Source organism: Puma concolor, chromosome D4 (assembly GCF_028749965.1).
Source record: "Puma concolor isolate L17-30 chromosome D4, mPumCon1.1.hap2, whole genome shotgun sequence".
Classification (NCBI taxonomy): domain Eukaryota; kingdom Metazoa; phylum Chordata; class Mammalia; order Carnivora; family Felidae; genus Puma; species Puma concolor.
Window position 1 is genome coordinate 89,995,069 of NC_141679.1, and position 19,375 is coordinate 90,014,443.

The 19,375-nt window shown below is 59.5% G+C and overlaps 1 protein-coding gene across 2 annotated transcripts; it reads left to right on the forward strand.

The window, feature by feature from the left end:
* The first annotated feature begins 5,009 nt into the window (after nucleotides 1-5,009).
* On the forward strand, nucleotides 5,010-19,078 carry PLPP7 (phospholipid phosphatase 7 (inactive)). Of its 2 annotated transcripts, XM_086684312.1 has the most exons (3): nucleotides 5,010-5,483; nucleotides 7,177-7,746; nucleotides 17,848-19,078. In XM_086684312.1, the coding sequence occupies exons 2-3, from the start codon at nucleotides 7,296-7,298 to the stop codon at nucleotides 18,210-18,212; spliced, it is 816 nt and encodes a 271-aa protein (XP_086540438.1). In that variant the 5' UTR covers nucleotides 5,010-5,483; nucleotides 7,177-7,295; the 3' UTR covers nucleotides 18,213-19,078. The 2 variants fall into 2 exon arrangements, with proteins under 2 accessions (XP_086540438.1, XP_086540437.1); XM_086684311.1 differs by lacking the exon at nucleotides 5,010-5,483 and having other exon boundaries at nucleotides 6,768-7,746.
* Nucleotides 19,079-19,375: the final 297 nt, after the last annotated feature.

The following is a 19,375-nucleotide window of genomic DNA, read 5'->3' on the forward strand; positions in this document are numbered from 1 at the left end:
GCAGCCTGGCTCTAAACCCCGGAGGCTGGTGATTCAGTGTAGCAGGTGCTCTCGCTGGTGTCCCTGCAGGGGTAGGGGCCTCGCTGTCGTGGCCATCGGAGACCCTCTCAAGGCTCCTCCTCCCTCATTGGCCAACATGCATCTCAAGGCCAAAGCCAGTCCTTCAAGAGCTCTCGGCCTCCAAGGGTGTGGTCATCATGGGACTAGAAAGGCATTTCTCAGGAAGGAAAAGCCCTTGTTCTGCAGATGGAAATGTTAATGCTGGAATTCTGTTGCCCTGGGAAACAGGGTTCTCTCCTTAACCGTTTGGGACCAGACTGGAAGGCAGTGGTAAGGCTTGGAATGTCCACCTGGGAGAACAGCGGTCAGGGCTGGACGGCCAGGCAGACGGCTGGAGGTGAGGCACCGGGGACAAGGAGGTGAATCCAGCTGGAGGGCCCACCTGACCTCCTCACTGTGTACCCAACCTGGGCCGGGAGTGGGCGCAGGCCTGGCCAGGCGAGCAGAGATGGGGTCTCAGACCGGGCTGGTCCACGGCCCCCGCTATGGAACACAGTCCCGGTGAGGTCATCCAGAGAGGGCCCCCGGTTTGGAACTTAGGTCACTCTCCCCGGAGAGGCGGCGGCATGGCGTGGGAGATGTCTGCGAGGCAGTGTGTAAGATCAACTGCTTAGGGTGGCTGCATGTCGGGAGGTGCGGGCCTTTCCGGCCAGAGGTTCAGAACCACATTTCTTCCAGAGCGCGTTCGGGTTAGGGCTTCTCAGCTGGCCCTCCCACCATCCGCAAGTGCCTCCCTTCCCCGGTGTTGACTGGACACCTGCCCTGGGCTGGACGCTCAGAGGACACTGAGGGCATGGGCAGGGCCGGGACAGCCAGCAGGTGTGGTCCCCACACCACTTAGGTCCCACGGGCTCGAGAGAGGTCAGTGTTAATCCAGGAATGATGAATGGAGGTATGAGTTAACATGAATAATAGAGAAGTACAAATTCATACTTGAAATGGTCACAAGTATTGCTTGCTATAAATCAGGACCTATAGTGTAAGTTGTTTTGATGTGTGTGTGTGTCTAGTGTTGGGCTGGGGGAAAGGAGGGGGAAGGAAGCGCTCTCAGGAGGGCGGGGGGGGGGGCGGTGCGAGGGGGCGCGCAGTAAGCACAGTAGAGGAGGTTAGAGGGTGTGATTGAGCGTACATGTGCGTGTGCGGGTGAGCGTGGCAGTGTGGGTTTGTGCGTCTCCGTGTGGGAGGGTAGAGTGACGGTCGCGGGGGGACGGGGGTATGCGTAGGAGTGTGTGTGTCCGGGTTACTGTATGTGCCCATGAGTGTGAGGGTGTGTGTGTGTGTGGGGGGGGGGGGTGTCCGTGCGTGTGAAGTGTGTCGTGGTGCGACGAGCGTAAGTGGTGTGGGTGCAGAGGAGCCCGTGCGTCTTTACCGTGGACGACAGTGCGTGTGCCTCGTGTGAGGGTGTATCTGTAGGAGCGTGTGCGTGCGCCCCGCGCCCCACAGTCCGCGTTGGCCGGAGGCGGCGTCAGCGGGCCGGGTGCGGCCCCGCTCGGTGCGGCACTGGGAGTTCTCCAAGGTGCTAAAATAAACCCCGCGAAGGATCAGGTTTCCCGACCGAAATAACCCAGGAGCGGCCTTCGAAATGCGAACTGCGATAGAGATCCGGGAGGGAGCGCCCGGGGGCGGGCGAGCGGTGGTGAAAAATGCTCCCTTCCCCTCCCTTCCCCTCCCCTCCCCGCAGGGGCCCCGCCGCCGCCGCCGCCGCCCCTCCCTCTTCTCCCCTCCAGCTGCGCGCGCCCCTCCCCAGGACGCCGCCCTCCGGGGAGCAGAGCTTCTCCCCCACCCCGCCCAACCCCCTTCCCCCTCCCTTCTGGGGTCATCACCCCAAATAACCGGCCTCCTTTGGCCATCCGTCTTTGTAGGAGTTAGCAAGTTTGTAGGAGACTTGGCGCCCGGGTTCCAGAACCAAACAGTCGTTCATTTGATGAATATTTATTGACTGCCTTCTATAGGCCGGGCAGTGCCCCTGGGCCCGTAAGTGAGCGAACAGACGGCTGTCCCTGCCCCCCCTCCCTCGCTGGGGCAGACCCTGTGTTAGGAGGACACTAGCCATAGACACGCACAGAATAAGGGTGATGGCACGTTAAGAAGGACAGTGACCAAGAGGAAAGGAAGCGAGCAGAGGAGGGGGAGGGGTATTGGGGTGATGTTTGAGTCCTGGGGTACCGCGCTGGCTCACTGGACGACCGGCAAAGAATCCCTTCGCCTCTGAGCTTTGATGCTCCCATTTGTGTGATGGAGACTAAAAGCTTGACCGTGAAGTTGGCCGGAGGGTTAAGGGACCCACACTTAGCTCCAAGTAGGCAAGAGCAACCGTTAAGTACAAGCCAACGATAAATGCACTTGGTGGTAGTAAGTAATAGCAGATTGGTGCTAGATCGGAGCGGAGCTCCATCTTAAAGCTTCAGAGACAACAAATAACCCGTGTCTGCCATGTGCAAACTGCTCTAGGCCCCACAAAGCTGCCAGAAAACCTCTCCTGCTCTCAAAGGAGAGAGAGGCAGTGTATCCAGCTGGTTAGAGGCAAGGGCTTGAGGCTGAAACCCAAGTCTGAATCCCGGTTTCCCCTGACGAGCTGTGGGCCCTGGCAAGTCGCAGCACCCTCCACCCTTCAGCAGCTGACAGGGCTGGGACAGGAAGGCTGTGTGGACCATGGGCCAGGGTGGGCAATGGCTCAGGGGAGGCCAGGTAGTCTGCGGGCATGGGGCCACCCCAGAGTCACCTTCGCGCTTCCCTCGGGTCCTTTCACGAGGCCTGGTGCGTAGCGGGCCTCAAGCAGTGTTCCAGGAGTGAACGAGTGAATGAGTGAGGGCCAAGCAGTCGGGAAATAGAGAAGCGGTGAAGCATATGGCCAGAAAGACAGCCTGCAGGCTCAGAGTTGCAGGGACCAGCCAGCCCCCGTTCCAACTCTGGCCTCGACCCGCTGTGCGGCCTCACAGGTGATGTCACCACCCCAGGCTGCTCTTCCTCATCTCTAACGTGGGGACAGGGTGGTTAGACTTGCCCTGTTGGCTAGACGTCTCTATAATCCGTGCTCTTCTGGGCCTGGGTACGGCAGTGGGTGGCTCAGGGTGACCCATCGGATCTCTGGGGGTGCACTTGGCACTTGCCACTTTAACCACGTATTCATATTCTACTCTGGTGTGCAGGGGTGTAGTGTAAGGATGGCCATGCCAGAGGAGTTCTGGAGAGTCATCAGATGGGGACAAACTACCTGTCCAATAATCAGGGGTCGCTTCCATAAAGTATGGCCCGTCCACATGACCGAATGCCAAGGAACCGTTGAAAAAAAATGGTGGGTCGTCATGGAAACATGGTCAGGTTTCTATTAAGTGAAAAGGGTAGGTTTTTATTTTTTTTTATTAGTTTTCTTGATTTTTGAGAGGCAGAGAGAGACAGAACGCATGTGGGGGAGGGGCAGAGAGAGAGGGAGACACAGAACCGGAAGCAGACCCCAGGCTCTGAGCTGTCAACACAGAGCCCGACGCGGGGCCCGAACTCACGAACCGTGAGATCGCGACCCGAGCCGAAGTCGGATGCTCAACCGAATGAACCACCCGGGCGCCCCGAAAGGGTAGGTTATTTTTTTAAAGGGCATGTAATCCAACCATATTTTTAAATGCATTTCTGTGCAGAGATGATATCTATAGATACAGTCTGTTTAATATAGATTCTTTCTGGTTATTAAAGTAATATTTGCTTTTGTAAACTATTTCCAGAACCGGAGAGGGGACCCTTTATAACCTGACCGCCCTCGTGTTAACAAGGGGTGGTCTCCAGGCAGTGGGATTACACCTGTATCATCTGTATTTATTGAGTTTATTTGAACAGGCATGTAAAACCTTGACAGTAAGGAAAAAATAAGGGTATCGGTAAAAGTACACTGTTTTATAAACTGGCTGGTTATTTCATGGGTGTGTATCCTCTCTAATTAACGTTTATTTATTTTGGGGACAGAGAGAGAGACAGAGCATGAACGGGGGAGGGGCAGAGAGAGAGGGAGACACAGAATCGGAAACAGGCTCCAGGCTGTCAGCGCAGAGCCTGACGCGGGGCTCAAACTCACGCGAGATCACGCGAGACCTCGCGAGATCGCGACCTGGCTGAAGTCGGACGCTCAACCGACTGCGCCACCCAGGCGCCCCTGTCCTCTCTAATTAGACTTCAGGAAAAGATCAGTGACAGCATGGATTCAATGAGTGAATGCATTCTGAGAATTCTTTTTTTTTTTTTTTAAATGTTTATTTATTTATTTTGAGAGAGAGGGAGAGTGCAGGGGAGGGGCAGAGAGAGAGAGGGAGAGAGAGAATCCCAAGCAGGTTCTGTGCTGTGCTGTCAGCGCAGAGCCTGACCCGGGGCTCGATCCCGTGACCGTGAGACCATGACCTGGGCGCAAATCCAGAGTTGGATGCTTAACTGAGCCACCCAGGCGCTGCTGAATTCTGAGAATTTTTGAGAAGTAGGACTGTGTGGCCTATGGTAGGGCCTCGTAAAGGGGTGGAGCCTGCTTCTCAGCTGTCTGAGAAAGTGAACAGGGCCACCCTACCTGAGAAAGGAGCAGGTCTCAGGCTCAGTGAGCCCCTCACACCATCCTTCCATCAGCCCCCCGCAACCCCCCCAGGATGGGGAACAGGGGCCAGGAGGGCTCATAGGACTTACTCGTGGTCACTAAGCTGGAGGTGGCCAAGCCAGGGTTTGAACCTGGGGCCGTCTCACGCCAGAGCCTCCCCTTAACCACTCCTGGGTCAGAGCGCAGCTGGACCCCGTGGACTTCTTCAGCATGGGTCCCACTGTGGCCCTCAGAACCTGCTGGCCGCTCTGACCAGACCGAGATGCTGACACAGACCTCGGGGTATTAATAGCCCCAATCTGGGCTAGGCTCCTCTTCCCCTCCTGAGGCCAGCCCAGGTCATGGGCCCCACGCAGGGAGAGGGAGATGCGTGCCCTGGTGGAGGACTGAGCGAGTGTGCCCAGGTCCCTGCTGTCTGAGGGATCCGTGTCTGGACGCCCTCCTGTTCCACCCCAGGGGCTGGCTTGGGAGTTGAACCTCTACCCTTTTGGGCTGCTTGGCTGGAGGCCTTCATGCCTCTGAGCCTCAGCTTCCTCATCTGCAAAATGGGGGTGGTATCACAGCTTCACAGAAAGGCTGGTTATGGGGCGCGAAGGAGCTAGAGCACACAGCTCAGTACACTGCCCGCCACCCACGCATTCCGAGCACATCTGCATGTGTAGCTGTCTAGGAGCCAGGATGAGGCAGCCCGGGTCATCAGTGCTCCACCCAAGAGGCTGGGACGCCACCCAGTCTGGAACATCGTCTTCTGTGGCTGCGTGATCTGAATGGAACAGTCTGGAAGAAGGATGCCGGGGAGTCTGCAAGGGACCCCGGACTGAGGGCTCCTGGAGTCTGCCTTCGCACCAACCAGGTATGGCGTAGGTGTGGGTCCTTCTGAAAGGGACGCTCGGAAGTGAGACAAGACTGGGCCTTTTTTGCCAAACAGAATCAATTCCTAACCCATAGGGTTGAGGGCTCACTGTGGGGCAGGGACCCTGCTCAGCATTTAACAGACGTCATCTCACTGACCTCACAATGGCCTTTGAGAGGTAGACGCTAATATTCCCATGTTACAGGTGGAGACACCAAGGCCCAGACGGGCCACGTGACTTGTTCAAGATCCCACGGCTTAGTTGGTGCCGGATCCCAGGTCATCCCCCATTTGTCAGACTCTGGAGACCATAGCTGGTGCCCTGTGGCCAGAGAGCACTCACCTCCCCCACCTTGGAAGGCTCTGAACCTGGTGCCTGGAGGCTGTGGGGTGTCACGGGTGGGCTCCATGATTGGAAGGGAAGGTCACAGCCTCCTGCCTCCATCCCAGCTGGATGGACAGGCCCTGAGCTGTGAGACCAGGGCATTCACTGCTGAGCCTTCTGGTCACCCTATATCAATGGCTTTCCCTTGAGCCCAGGCCCAGCCAGCCCTCAAAGGGCTGTAGAGACTTTGGGTTCCTGTAGTCACCCAGGTGGGGACAGAGAGGCCTGACTCAAACCCCAAGTCCTCAGCTGGGCCCTCTCAGTCTGCCCTCTTTGGCTCCCAGCCTCTCTTGTCCTTCTGTGTCATGCGCTGGCCGCACAGGCCTCTGGGACTTCAGTGGGGTAACCTGTCCTCCCACCGTGATTCTCAAGACAAACCCAGGCTGTGGTTCTGTGACCCTATCCCACGTCTCTGCACCTGCAATCATTTCCATGTCATTTGTCTGACCCCCCCCCCCCCCCCCCCCCACTGAACTGAGCTTCCCGGGGACAGGACGGACCTGTCATTTGTGGCGCATGCCAGGCCCCTCGGGTCGCATCAGGCGTTTGATAACCACTGGTGGGCTGCCTGAAGCTGCTGGAGTGCCCCTGTCCTTTGAAAAAACTCTAAGCAGTGGAGGCAGCCTCCAAGAGGCAGATCCATTACCAACCGATCACCCAACCCTCCCTCTAATGGAAATCAGATCTTACAGATTATTGCCATTTGATTGGACTCTCATGCACCGAAGCCAAATTCAAGACTGATCAAAAAATAGGAATAAAGCCCCAACCTGCCAGCTTAATGAAATGCTGTCACGGGGTCTGGGGGGGTGGGGGGGGGCTGGGCCCGGCCCCAGCCGACCCAAGATGATGCCGTCAGTGACGTCCTTCACTCCGTCTGGTGCCCGGGGAGGCCTTTGGCGTGGCCCCACTGTCCGGTCCACAGGATGGGGTCCCAGGGCCCAGGCCAATGGGGCGGGCGGGCCTGGCTCACAGGGGTCCATGCTGCGCTGCTCCGAGGGAACCTGGTAAGAGCAGGGGTTAGTTCAGGGCCTGCGTCTGGGGGCCTCTGGGCCAGGGCAGCGGGAGGACTACATTTCCCAGACTCCTCCAGTCCCGGGGAGTGAGCCATTGGAAGATTTAAATAGCCCAGGCCCCGAGGCAGCGAGGCCGCAGCTGTGGACTCGTCCGCCTCCCCGGTGGCTCCATTGGCGCTGGCCCGCATCGGTGGGCTCGATTGGCTGCGCAGCTGGCACTGACGTCCCCGTGGAGCCCGGTGGCAGCTGGAGGTAAACAGCCATGTGCAATCCTGCACTCTATATTTAACAGCTGCTGCGGAGAAGGCAGGGAGGCAGGGAGTGGTGGCGGGATCCCCGGGCGGCTCCAGTCTTCGGGGAGAAGGCCTCCCAGCCCGGCTGGCACCGGCCCTCGTGGCGCGAGGCGTCACCATGCCAGCCTCCCAGAGCCGCGCCCGGGCCCGGGACCGCAACAACGTCCTCAACAGAGCCGAGTTCCTGTCCCTGAACCAGCCCCCCAAGGGCGCCCCGGAGCCCCGCAGCTCGGGCAGGAAGGCCCCGGGCCCCTCGGCGCAGCCCCCGTCCCCTGGTGATGGGGCCCGCGAGAGGCGCCAGTCACAGCAGCTGCCCGAGGAGGACTGCATGCAGCTGAACCCCTCCTTCAAGGGCATCGCCTTCAACTCCCTGCTGGCCATTGACATCTGCATGTCCAAGCGGCTGGGGGTGTGTGCCGGCCGTGCCGCGTCCTGGGCCAGCGCCCGCTCCATGGTCAAGCTCATTGGCATCACGGGCCACGGCATCCCCTGGATCGGGGGTACCATCCTCTGCCTGGTGAAGAGCAGCACACTGGCCGGCCAGGAGGTGCTCATGAACCTGCTCCTGGGTGAGTGTGCCCGCCGTCCGCCACCCGCCCCGCCAGTTCCCCCGGGGGGGAAGCCCACACCACCCCGCCCCGGCCAGCATGAGTGGGGCCCTCAGAAGCCGCCTGGCACCATCTAATGAGGTTAGGCAGGAAGGGTGCCCCAGAAACAGGCAACCCTCCAGCCTGGGAAAGAGAGAGCCGGGGATGCGCAGGCGGGGGCCCCCCTCCAGAGCGGGGGCCTCGAGAAGGTGGAGGCCCTGAGGGAACCTCCAAGGAAGGGCCCGGCTCTTGGCAAAGTGCCCCCACTGCCCCAGAGGCGGCTTGAAGGGAGGGGGTGCTGGAGGATGTGGCCTCGAGGGAGGCCATCAAGAATCTGGTGGGGGTCCTGGAGCTGGGATCCTGGTAAGTGTCCAGAGAGGGGGAGCTCCCATCCCATGGGTTGGGGTCCTTGAGTTCCTAGGCTGCTTGCAAACAGGGCTTGTGAGCTGCCCCCATGCCCCCCCCCCGGTTGGTTCAGAGCCCCTGCCTGCTGCCCAGGCCTGGGGGTGCCGGAGGTCCAGTCTGGGGCTCCTGCCCACTTGTGGCCGCCTAGAGTCCTTACCTGCTGCTTCCCTTGGTGAGTCGCTGGAGGAACCGGCCAGGTGAGCTGGTGCTGGTTTGTTTTACCACCGTCTCTGCTGCCGGTATCTCTCCGTTTGGCACCGTCCTGTGCTGGGGGACCCACTCCCCTCCACTCGCAAGGTGACACCGACCCCCATCCTGCGCACCTGCAGATCCCCAAGGTGCTAGGGGAACCCCGGCTTCCACCCTCTACGCCGGGCCCACGTTGGTCCCCTCAGCCCTCTCGGTGCGGCCACCAATTTGGGCACAGGTGGTCGGAGGTCTCAGGCCAAGCAAACCCTGCCGAGGGAACCCAGCTCCAGAAGGGGGTAGTAGGCTGGGACACCGACAGCCGCGATCCCAGATGACGTTAGGATAATGTGCATCTCGCTGCTTAGGTCTCAGAGGGTCTGGGACTGGACATGCTGTGGGTGGGACGTGGGGAGGAGGAGATGGTCAGGGGCTTCCTTGCAACCCCCTCCCCCCCACCATGTTTTTCCGTTCTTCTTATTAAATCGTTTACGTGACTTGTTGTTTGTCCCGAATAGACAGTCCCGCGTGACTGGTGCTATTATCGCTCCCACTTTACAGATTAGGAAATTGAGGTTCCTATAAATAAAGCAACCTGGCCAAGGCTTCCGAGCTAGAGATTTGCACCGGGCCCGCCTGACACCAGGCTTGTGCTCTTTCCAGGCGCCCTGCCACGGGCTTCCCGGGGCAGAGCCCTGCACTCATTATCCAAGGTTTCCCTGGGGCTCTTACAGCCCCGGACAGAGCAGCCGTTCCAGAAAGCCGTGCTGGGAGTTAGGTTGTCTGGTGTCCGAGGACAGGGGTGAGAAGGGACCCTGAAGCCTCCCTCTCAGCCCTGCTCCCTAGCCCCTGTCCGCAGGTCCCTTCCCTGGGTGAGGCTGGAGGTGATAAAGCTGTATTTGTAATGTGTTCAGTGTTAACTGTGTGCCCAGCATTGCATGAAACACACCTTCGCTTCTAATCCTCTCACAGTCCCGGGAGGGAGAAGCAGCATCTTCCCCTTGTAAAGAGGAGGAAACTGAGGCACAGGGCGGCGGCTTGCCCACGGTCATGCAGCTGGTCAGAGACGGTGTGGGGAGCACTTCTAGCTTGTTAAGAGGAGGTTTCTGGCTCATTCCGGCAACCAGCAGCTGTGGGCCCAAAGGCACCTGCTTCAGATTCGGGATGCCTCCCTTCTCGAATAAGAATGACAGTCGTTCTTAAGTTTTTAAAAACCTCATTCATTGAGCTTCTTTGTGTACCGAATACGATGCCATGAATGTCCTGTATTTCATAATCTAAAAATACTTTTAACGACTTAATAAGCATTCGTGTACCCGCTTTACAGATGAGTTAACCGAGGTTCAGAGGGGTCCAGGGACATGCCCACTCCACACAAGCGTTAGTGGCAGGCCCAGGGACCAAAGCCACGTCCTCCAGACGACAAACCCTTTGCCTCCCCACTCGCCGTCAGCCCGCAGGCTGCGGGTACCACCCCATCGTTCCAGAAGCATGAGTACAGCAAGGAGGTGAAGGGTCTGGGGGGAAGTTTTCCACCTGCCAGCACCTTTGCTGGTGTATCTGGGCGCTAAGAGCACAGAGAAATAGGGGCCTGGCACAAAGCAGCCTCTCAACAGCAGGTGCTCAGAGCAGGCAGAGTGGTCTGTGGGCTCCACTCTGTGGGGGTGCAGACCGAGCCCCTCAGTTCCGTGGCAGAAAGCAGGTAGCCAAGGTGGGTTCAGTGCAGAGTTCGGTCTGTCCTTCAGTCTTTGGGGGGACGGCGGGGGGCAGCTTTCCACCCTAGACCACAGGCTCCCAGGTCAGACTGGGCTTTTTCCAATCCTTCCCTGACCCTTTCTCTCTGTGAACTTGTTCAAGCCAGTTCCCGTCCCTGAACCTCAGTTTCCTGATCTGTACGTGGGGCCCCGGGGCTTAGAGGAAGCTGATAAGGCACTTGGCACAGTGGGTTGCAGGTGAACATCCCAGTCCTGCCCTCCTGCCCTGAGCACTGGGGCACCTAGCTAATTCCCGGGGGCAGTCTCTGGGCTGGGAGCGGAGGCCCCGCCTGTGTAGTTGGGACCTAGGCTCCCTGCGGCCCCAGAAGGGAAAACTCAGGTGCCCTGGGAACTGAGAGTTCTAGCCTGTCACCCTGGGAGGGGTCCCAGCTGGGCCAGGAGGAAGTCCTCTGCACTGCCCCCCCACCTCCGTGTTCCCTCCCCCCAGGGCCATGCTGCCCAGCCTGGAGAACAAGCCAAAAGGGGTCTTAGCAGCTGGCAAAACCTTGGACTCCAGAGTCGGCTGGACCTGGGTGCAAATCCTAGCCCCGCTGTGGGAACTCGGACACGTGACTTTGCCTCTCTGAGCCTCATTTTCCTCATCCGGCAAATGGGTGGCTGGGACAGCTCACTGAAGAAGCACGCATGAGCATCTTGGCTCATACTAATGCCAGTTAACGCTTGTGCAACTCTGCATAGCACTATCCTTGCCCCATCGCCATTATCAAAAGCAGTCCTGGGTCCCCCCCCCCCCCAGGCCCCAGACACCTGTGAGATGACTCAGTCCCCTCCCTCGGCCCTCCCCTGCAGCATCAGGCTTGATGATCCCACAGAGAGCCATGCGACAGGTGACCTAGGCCAATCCCAGCTCACCAAGCCCATCCCGGTTTCTTCGTGGGCCTGTCCTTGGCGGACCATGGCTCCCATGTCTTGTTGCCATGATCTATAAAAGTGTCTCTATTGAGATTGTCCTGTCTATTAAAATTTTAGCCATTTTAAGTGTTCATGGCCATTGAACACATTCTCAATGTCATGGAGCCATCACCACCGTCCGTCTCCGGAGCTTTTCCTCTTTCCCAACGGAACCCCCATCTCCATTAAACGTTGACTCCCCAGCCCCTCGCCCAGCCCCTGGCACCCACCGCTCTCCTTCCTACGTCTCTATGAACGTGACTTCTCTAGGGGCCTCAGAAAAGTGGAGTCGCACACCGTCGTCCTTCTGTGTCTGGCTGATTTCACTTTGAGTAATGGCCTCCAGGTTCCTCCGTGCTGTAGCGGGCATCAGGAGTCACTTCCTTTTCAAGGCTGAGTAATATTCCGCGGTATGGCTACGCCACGTTTTGTTGATCCGTCACCCATCGGTGGACACTTGGCTTGCTCCTGCCCCACGGCTGTCGCGAACAGCGCCGCCGTGAACACGGGTGCGCAAGTCCCTGCTTTCGGCGCGCTGGCGTAATTTTTCGAAGAACACCCGCACTGTTGCCCCTGGCCGCTGCACCATCCCACCGGCGATGCACGAGGGCTCGCGTCTCTCTGGGTCCTTGCTAGCGCCCACTGGTTTCCGGGTTTTGATAATGAGCATCCTAGTGAGCGTGCAAAGTGGTATCTCGTGGCTTTGAGTTGCATTTTCCTTAATGATCAGTGACGCTGAGCACTCTGTCATCATATCCTCTTCTAGCAAGGGAAATTCGAACATTGCGAGGACAGATGACCAAAACAGTGAGGGCTTCCCTTAAACCCCCTCCTCCCCAGGAATAACATCCCCTGCGGCTTGGGTCACGGGCCTCTGGACGCGTGTGACAGCCTAACTCTGGGCACATGCTAACATAGCGTAGGTTTCTCAAATGACCTCCTGCAGTGTTGTTCCCAGCAAGGCCTCCTTCTCACAGGACCCGCCGGGCCATGAACGTGCCCTTTGGGAACGTGGTCTCAGCCCCGCGTCCCTTTACCTCAAGTTTCAAGGTTCAGAAATCAGAACTGGCCCGTCAGCCTTGCAGCAGCCCTACACCCACCCGGCCCCCCGTGCAGACCCTCTGTATAATCTGTGATGTCATCTCTCCCTCACCACCCACTGGGTCCGCTCTTAGCGATGCCTTGGTGACGACCGCCACCCCCCCCCCCCCCGCCCTGCCTGCCTGTCCCTAATTGATGGCTACCTAGGCTGACCGTCCTTCCCATCTGGAACTCTCCTGTGGAGCCGGTGGCTGCCAGATCTGTAGGGAGAGAACATTCCCCCGCCTTTTCCTGGCTTCACTTGTCATGTCTCTGTGGGGCTCAGTGAGACATCGGTCCCTCCACGGGGGGGGCCTTCAGCCGCCCCCTGACCACGCACTGTCCTGACAGCTGCCCTTGTGGCCATGCGTGATTGGGCAGGCTCATGTCTACACTGCCTGGTGCTCAGCTGAGTGAATAGATGATGCTGTCAGAGTCCTGTGCCTGTGGCTTTGATTTCCTCGTCCCCCAAGAGTCTTCGGAGAGAGCTGGAGCCGGCCTTGCTATCTGGATTCTTCAGATGAGAAAGCAGATCGTTCAGGCCAGGGGAGGTAGAGACAGGCCAGGGCCCTCGCATTGCCCCCCACCCGGGGTGCCCAGGGCTGGGGGCGTGGCTCTGGCTGAAGTCAGGGGCTGCCCAGGTCGGGAGAGGTGCCGGGCATGGGCACATGTGTCTACACACACACACTGCTCACACCGACAGAGTGGAGGTCCCAGTGCTAAAAGACTAGAAGGTTCCCACCTACCCCCGGGACACCCGCCCCCGACTCCACCCCTCTGCTCGCTGCGCACCTCCCTGAGAGCTACATCCTGCTGGAACCGTGCACTGGTTTTTTAAAGAGATTTCGCGTGCCTGTGCTGAAACACACATGAAGTTGACCACGTGAACCATCTTTAAGCGCTAAAATGCAGCGGCATTAAATGCATTCGCATCGTAGGTAACCGTCACCCCCACCCACCTCCAGAATTTTTCCATTTTCCCAAACTGGGGCTCTGTCCCCACTTAAACAAGAACTCCCCATTCCCTGCCTTCACTTGAGAACGTCCCCAGGGTTCATCCATCCCCCAACCCTTGGTAACCGCTGTTTACTTTCCGTCTCTATGAATTCGTCTATTCTAGGGCGCCTCCTAAAAGTGCAGTCTACTTGTCCTTTTGTAAAAATAACTGTTTAACAATGTGCCCAATAACGCCTGTTCGTGGGAAGAAAACGATTAAATGCAGGATGACAGAAAGACAACAAAAAAAATCACCCTCGTCTTCCTACCTAGAGAGGAGCACTCTTAACCAGTCGGTGGAGCCTTCCGGACTCTGTGTCTCTGCGTATAGACACATTTACATCTTATTTTATAAGAACGGCATCATACTGCCAATCCTGTTTGTTACTTGTCCTTCTCCACTTAACAAAAAACCCCACAGGCTCCTTCGGTGGCTATAAATACACACCTGCCTCATCGTTGGCGGTGGCCCCGGCACGCCATTGTCTAGACTTGGCCACGACACATCCCATCCGTCTCTGACTCAAGGGCATCGCGTTGGTGCGGTCCTCGGTGTTAGGAAGACCGTGAATCACGGTGCGTATCCCTAATTATTTCCCAAGGAGATACTCTATGAATGGAAGAGCTGAGTCAAGGAAGTCGTGTTGCAAAGGCTTCTAGGTCTGAGGCCGAATGCCCTTCAGAAAGTTTAGAGGGATTGGTGCTGCCCCACAGCCCTGCCGGCCGGTCCCCCAGCTCCTGGAGGAGTTGGAATGGGGGGCTAAGAGGCAGGGTCGGCCCCCGGGGCCGGAAGAGCTGGGACCCCTCCTCCCTGCCCCAGCCAGTGAGAGTCACGGCCCATAGACCCGTCCCCTCGCCGGCCAACAAGGAGCCCCCACCCCACCCCCGCCCTGGTCAGGCCGGGTTTGGCTCTCTGCTGAGCCCACAGCCTCCCCCTTCCCGCCTCCTGCCCAGCCTGATTCCCCCATGCTGGAAAGCAGCTGAAGCTCTACGGGGGCCAGGAGAGGTCACCTCAGCCATTCCTCTGCCTCCGGGCAGACACACACACACACACACACACACACACACACACAAGCGGCCAGTCACAGGCAGGCAGGAGGCCTCAGGAGCGGCCAATTCCAAATCTCCCATGATAGCAGCTCTTTTCTCAGAAAGGTCTGGCCCCTGGCCTTGGCCCTGTGACCCCCCTGGTTCCCCAAGCAGCACAGGCCCCCAGGGTCTCTGGGGTGGGGAAGGACAGGGGACGCTGAGACAGGTCTCTCATCCTGCTCTGAGGCGGGGAGGCTGCCGGGCAGCAGGGCCTGGGGAACGGCTGTGCCTCCTGCCTGGGGGCCCGGACATCTCAGAGCCCAGCTTGCTGAGAGGGGCCGGAAGTGGAAATGGCTACAACCGGGATGGTGAGGGAGGCCGAGCCCTGTGTCCCAGGCGCCGTTTATGAAGCGTGTCCTGAGAGCCGCGCTCTGAGTGGCCTCCGGGACTTTGTCAATGAGGGGAAGGGAGGCTGGGAGAGGCGGACGTGCCAAGGTCGTGCGGTCGGCAAGCAGCTGACCTTGAAGCTGGCCTCTGATTCTGGAGCCCAGGTGCGTGCACAGCCACTGCCCTCGTTGACCGCAGGGGGTGAAGGCCCGGGGAGGCCAGGTGGCCCGCTCTGCTCGCACGGCGCGCCGGGGGCGACGGGCTTCTGCCGCCGTCCTGCCTCTCTCCCCCGAGCATCTGCCGGGCCGACCTTCCCCGTGGGCCCCCGTTGCCTCCTCTCCAAGGCCAGGAGGAATGTAGGTCAGGGAAGTTGACAGTGCTGTGCGATCAGAATTCACGGAGCCCTGAGTGATGGCTCCATTTGCTTCTATTTCTGGGCCCTAGATTATGCGCTGATAGTGTAAGAATCATGGTCACAAGGAGGGCTGGCCGAGGTGCTGGAGGAGGGGCGGGCAGCCCCGTCCTGGCAGCAGGAGGTGGGGGTGGGTGGGGGGAGAGGCCCAGGGAAGGCATCAGCTGTGCTGGGGAGCCGTCCTGCCTCTTCCTCCTCCAAGCCTCAACACCCAACGGCCACAGCGTGGGGACTGGGAGACCACTGTCCCGTTGCACCTGTAGAGGAACTCTATAACCAGTGCTTACTGCCCACCTGCTACCTCGGCCCCACGGCACTCGGCCAGCCGGGCTCACCAGCCCGGGGCCGGGCCCATGCCTGACCTACCCGAGAGCCAGCCGTGCCCAGGAACTGGAGGTCCAGTGAATGAATGAACAAGGCATAGGATGGGTGGGGCCAGACGGACAGCCAGCGGCAAAGGGGTAGAGTCTCTACCTCGTTATGGCCTCAAGAGACAGAACTGGCCAGAAATAGCAGCGGATTCCCCATGGCCCAGACACAGGGGCGCCTGGGTGGCTCAGTCGCTTAAGCATCTGACTCTTGCTTTTAGCTCAGCTCATGATCTCATGGTTCGGGGGTTCAAGCCCCACGTCAGGCTCTGCGCTGGCAGCATGGAGCCTGCTTGGGATTCTCTATCTCCCTCTGTCTCTGCCCCTCCCCTGCTCGCTCGCTCTCAAAACTAAATATTGAAATCAGGGGACACAGGTAGCCTCCGAGGCCTCTGTGGGGGGGGGGGGACCGGGGAAGGTCCCCAAACGGAGCTCCCCCCCCCCAGCTTCACCACAGGGCCGCCTCTCTTATCTGTTCCACACGCTGAATCTTCGTATTTGCTTTCGATGGGGAAAAAATGCTTGGCTCCCAAAAAGTGAGGAGGGTGTGGGTCTAGCTCAGTCCTTGGCCTGTGGTTCCTGACCAGCCATGACAGGGGCCGGGGCATGTGGGGAGACTCGGGCACAAGCCCTTCGTGCCTTCAGCCACCAAATCTGAGGATGCCAACGCTGCCCCCTCCCTCCTGCCTTCCTCTGTGCACACCTGCTCCAGGATTCACGCTTGTCTGGGAAGGCAGCTTTTAAACCAGCAACAGCCTGCCAAGGTGATGAGCCTTGGTTTCTGGCTGAGAAACTTGGTCACCAGTTGGACAGACGACTATGCCTTCCAGTGACTAATGTCACGTCTGGCTCCTTCTCAGGGCCCGATCCTGGTCCACATTAACCCCCCAGACCCCAGCAGCCCACCCGACACCCAGGCTGTGGCTGGCCACCGCCCAAAGCGCCAGGGAAGTTCTGATTTCCCTGCGGGTGGCGGAGGTCTCGGAACAGGCGTCGGGTAATTTCGACCCTGGGGGGAGCCCCAGAGAAGGAGACACTCTCACCGACGCACCTGCTGGATGCCGGCTGGCCGCCAGGATCAGGCCGGCTGGGACTGAGAAGTAATAAGGACGAGGGAGAATCCTGAAGGACGAGGGAGAATAAGTCGGCGGGGGAGGGAAAGGGCGGAACCTTCCAGAAAGGACGAGCCGCAGGTACGAATACTCCGACCTCTAAGGCTTGGTCTTGTCCTCCGTAAAAGGGGGACGATATGGTTCGGCTGCTGCCGCGGCCAATAGTGTGACGGTTCCTCCAGAAGTTACCAGCTAGAGTTACCATATCACCGTGCGACTCCGCCATAGGCCTGTCCTCACAAACACCGGAAACAGGCGCTCGGCAAATACTTGGACGCGAGCATCCGCAATAGCCAGAAGGTGCAAGGAACCCAGACGTCCCCTGACAGGCGAACGGATACACAAACGGCGGGGGGGGGGGGGGGGGGTGTCCCGGCAGCGGACTATTATTCCGCTTTAGGAATAAGGTACCAACGCATGCTGCGTGGACGGACCTCGAACACACGATCCTGAGTGAAAGCAGCCTCACACAAAAGGCCACGTGTCTGACTCCCTGCATGAGAAGTGCCCACGGGAGGCAGATCCGTAGAGAGAGAAAGCAGATCGGTGACGGCCAGGGCTGGGGGCAATAGGAGAGGGACAAGTCGTGTCATGGGTCCCAGACTTCCTTTTGGGGGTGAGAAGCGTGTTTTGCAACTGGGAACTGGTGGATGTACAGTCCTGTGAATGTATTTTTTTTAAGTGTATTTATTTTGAGAGAGAGAGAGAAGGCACGCGCGGGGAAGGGGCAGAGAGAGACAAGGAGAGAGAATCCCAAACAGGCTCCGAGCCGTCAGCACAGAGCCCGACGCGGGGCTCGAACTCACGGACCGTGAGATCATGACCTGAGCCGAAGTCGGTGGCCCAACCGACTGAGCCCCCCTACCCCAGGCGCCCCAACCCTGTGAGTGTGTTGAATGCCACTGAACTCTACGCTTAGGTGACACGAATTTCACCTTCGCTTCTCAAAAGCAGGGATATAGTCGTGTGCTGTTCCCAGGACCGCAGGGACGTCAGTGAGGTCCTTCCAGAAGAATCACCAGCCGGGGTTGGTGGGTCAGGACCGAGGCCCTCCTCAGGGGCCCGTGCTGCCCCCGATGACCCACTCTGTCGTGCTGGCACCTTTACCGAGCCCCGTGAACAAATTGGGTCCGGGCCCTCGCGGAGCACGTGTGGCGTCAGGGAAGAGAGACGAGAGTGATGCTGAGAAAGCGTGTGATGGGCCAGGGCTTCGGTAAACGGGCGGTCGGGAGGCCGGTCTGCCGAGGAAAGGGAGGGCCCGGGCCGGGTGGGCAACCCAGGAAAGGGCGTTCAGGTACAGCACAGGCAAAGGCCCTGGGGTAGAAACGCGCCAGGGGGGTCAGCGTGGCTGGAGCGAAGGAAGCAAGGCTGGGCGGGGGGGGGGGGGCTGAGGTGTGAGGGGACGCTGACGGTCCCTCGGGGCCTCTCCCTCTCGCCCACAGCCCTGCTCCTGGACATCATGACGGTGGCCGGCGTGCAGAAACTCATCAAGCGCCGCGGCCCGTTCGAGACGAACCCCAGCCTCCTGGACTACCTCACCATGGACGTGTACGCCTTCCCCGCTGGGCACGCCAGCCGCGCGGCCATGGTGTCCAAGTTCTTCCTCAGCCACCTGGTGCTGGCCGTGCCCCTGCGCGTCCTGCTGGTACTCTGGGCCTTCTGCGTGGGCCTGTCGCGCGTGATGATCGGACGCCACCACATCACGGACGTCATCTCGGGCTTCGTCATCGGCTACTTCCAGTTCCGCCTGGTGGAGCTGGTCTGGATGTCCTCGAACACCTGCCAGATGCTCATCTCCGCCTGGTGAGCCGCCTGCTCAGGGCTCCGGGAGCCGAGAGAGGAGGCAGGCGCGGCGGCCGACCGGCGGCCTCACGTCCCCCGTCGCGGTTGGAGGCTGGCGACCGCGGCCGGGCCGCCCGGAGGCTCGGTGCGGCCGGCAGGGGCGGGTGCTCTCTGCCCCTTTGCCTGGACCGCGCGTGTCCTCTCTGGGCCACGCTTTGCTTCCGCCACGGAGAAGGCAGGCGAGAACTAAAGGTGGCGGGAGCGGGGCCGGGTCTTGTCCCGTCCCTCGGTCGCCGTCACGACCGCTGAGTGCTTGGCTGTGCCCGCCGTGCCCACAGCACGATGCCTGGCAGAGCGCCCCCCCCACCCACCGCCCAGCACAGGTGCCACTGCCATTAACCGTCATCGGCAGCTCAGGGCAGCACTCTCCGAAGGGCGCCCTGCCGGATGCCAGCCTGCAAGACGCTTTGGGAAGGAAAAGGGTTTTGTGGTCAAATAAACTTGGGCAATGCCGCACACCGTGCCCCCGTGCCGGACATTCACGAGGGCTGTTGTCGCCATAAAGGCTCTGACAAGTCCTGTGCAAATGCTTCCTGTCAAACTCCGTGTGTCCTCAGCGCATTTGACCACAGACCCCTTTTCTCGAGGAACAGCTACTAACCCCCAAAGAACCGCCGTCTCCTCAAGCGCGTTTTGGGAGAGGCCGCCCGGGAGCCGGAGGGTCTGAGGCACGCGTGGGCCTCTCCCAGCGCCTGCGCAGAGCTCACGGCCGCGGGCATCGGTGCCGCTTTGGCCCCCAGGGGCCGGACTCCATGTGACCTGATAGGTCGTTTCCAAGTACCCATCATGGATGTGCATTTCATGTGACAATACAAGGCGATATGCAGCGGACCCCTCTCCTGCGTGCTCTCTCCTCGTGTGATGCAAGTTTCCAGGCAGGAGGGTCTCTGTTGACACAAAAGGGTGGGATGTCTTCAGCCCCGGATGGGCCTTGGTGTCAGGTGGTCAGAGGTTAAGGGGCTCCTAGATTTTTCCGGGCTGGTTGGTCGTTCTCCCTGAGGTCACGATGCGGGTCTCGAACTCACAAACTGTGAGATCGTGCCCCGGGCTGAGATCCAGAGTTGGACACTTAACCAGCTGAGCCACCCAGGCGCCCCCATTTTCACTTACATCTTAATCACATCTGCA

Bases quoted from the DNA above. Each gene is read 5' to 3' on its own strand.
- PLPP7 (XM_086684312.1), top strand. From the start codon at position 7,296: ATGCCAGCCTCCCAGAGCCGCGCCCGGGCCCGGGACCGCAACAACGTC. The intron at 7,747-17,847 runs GTGAGTGTGCCC...TCTCGCCCACAG, and splicing joins GCTCATGAACCTGCTCCTGG to CCCTGCTCCTGGACATCATG.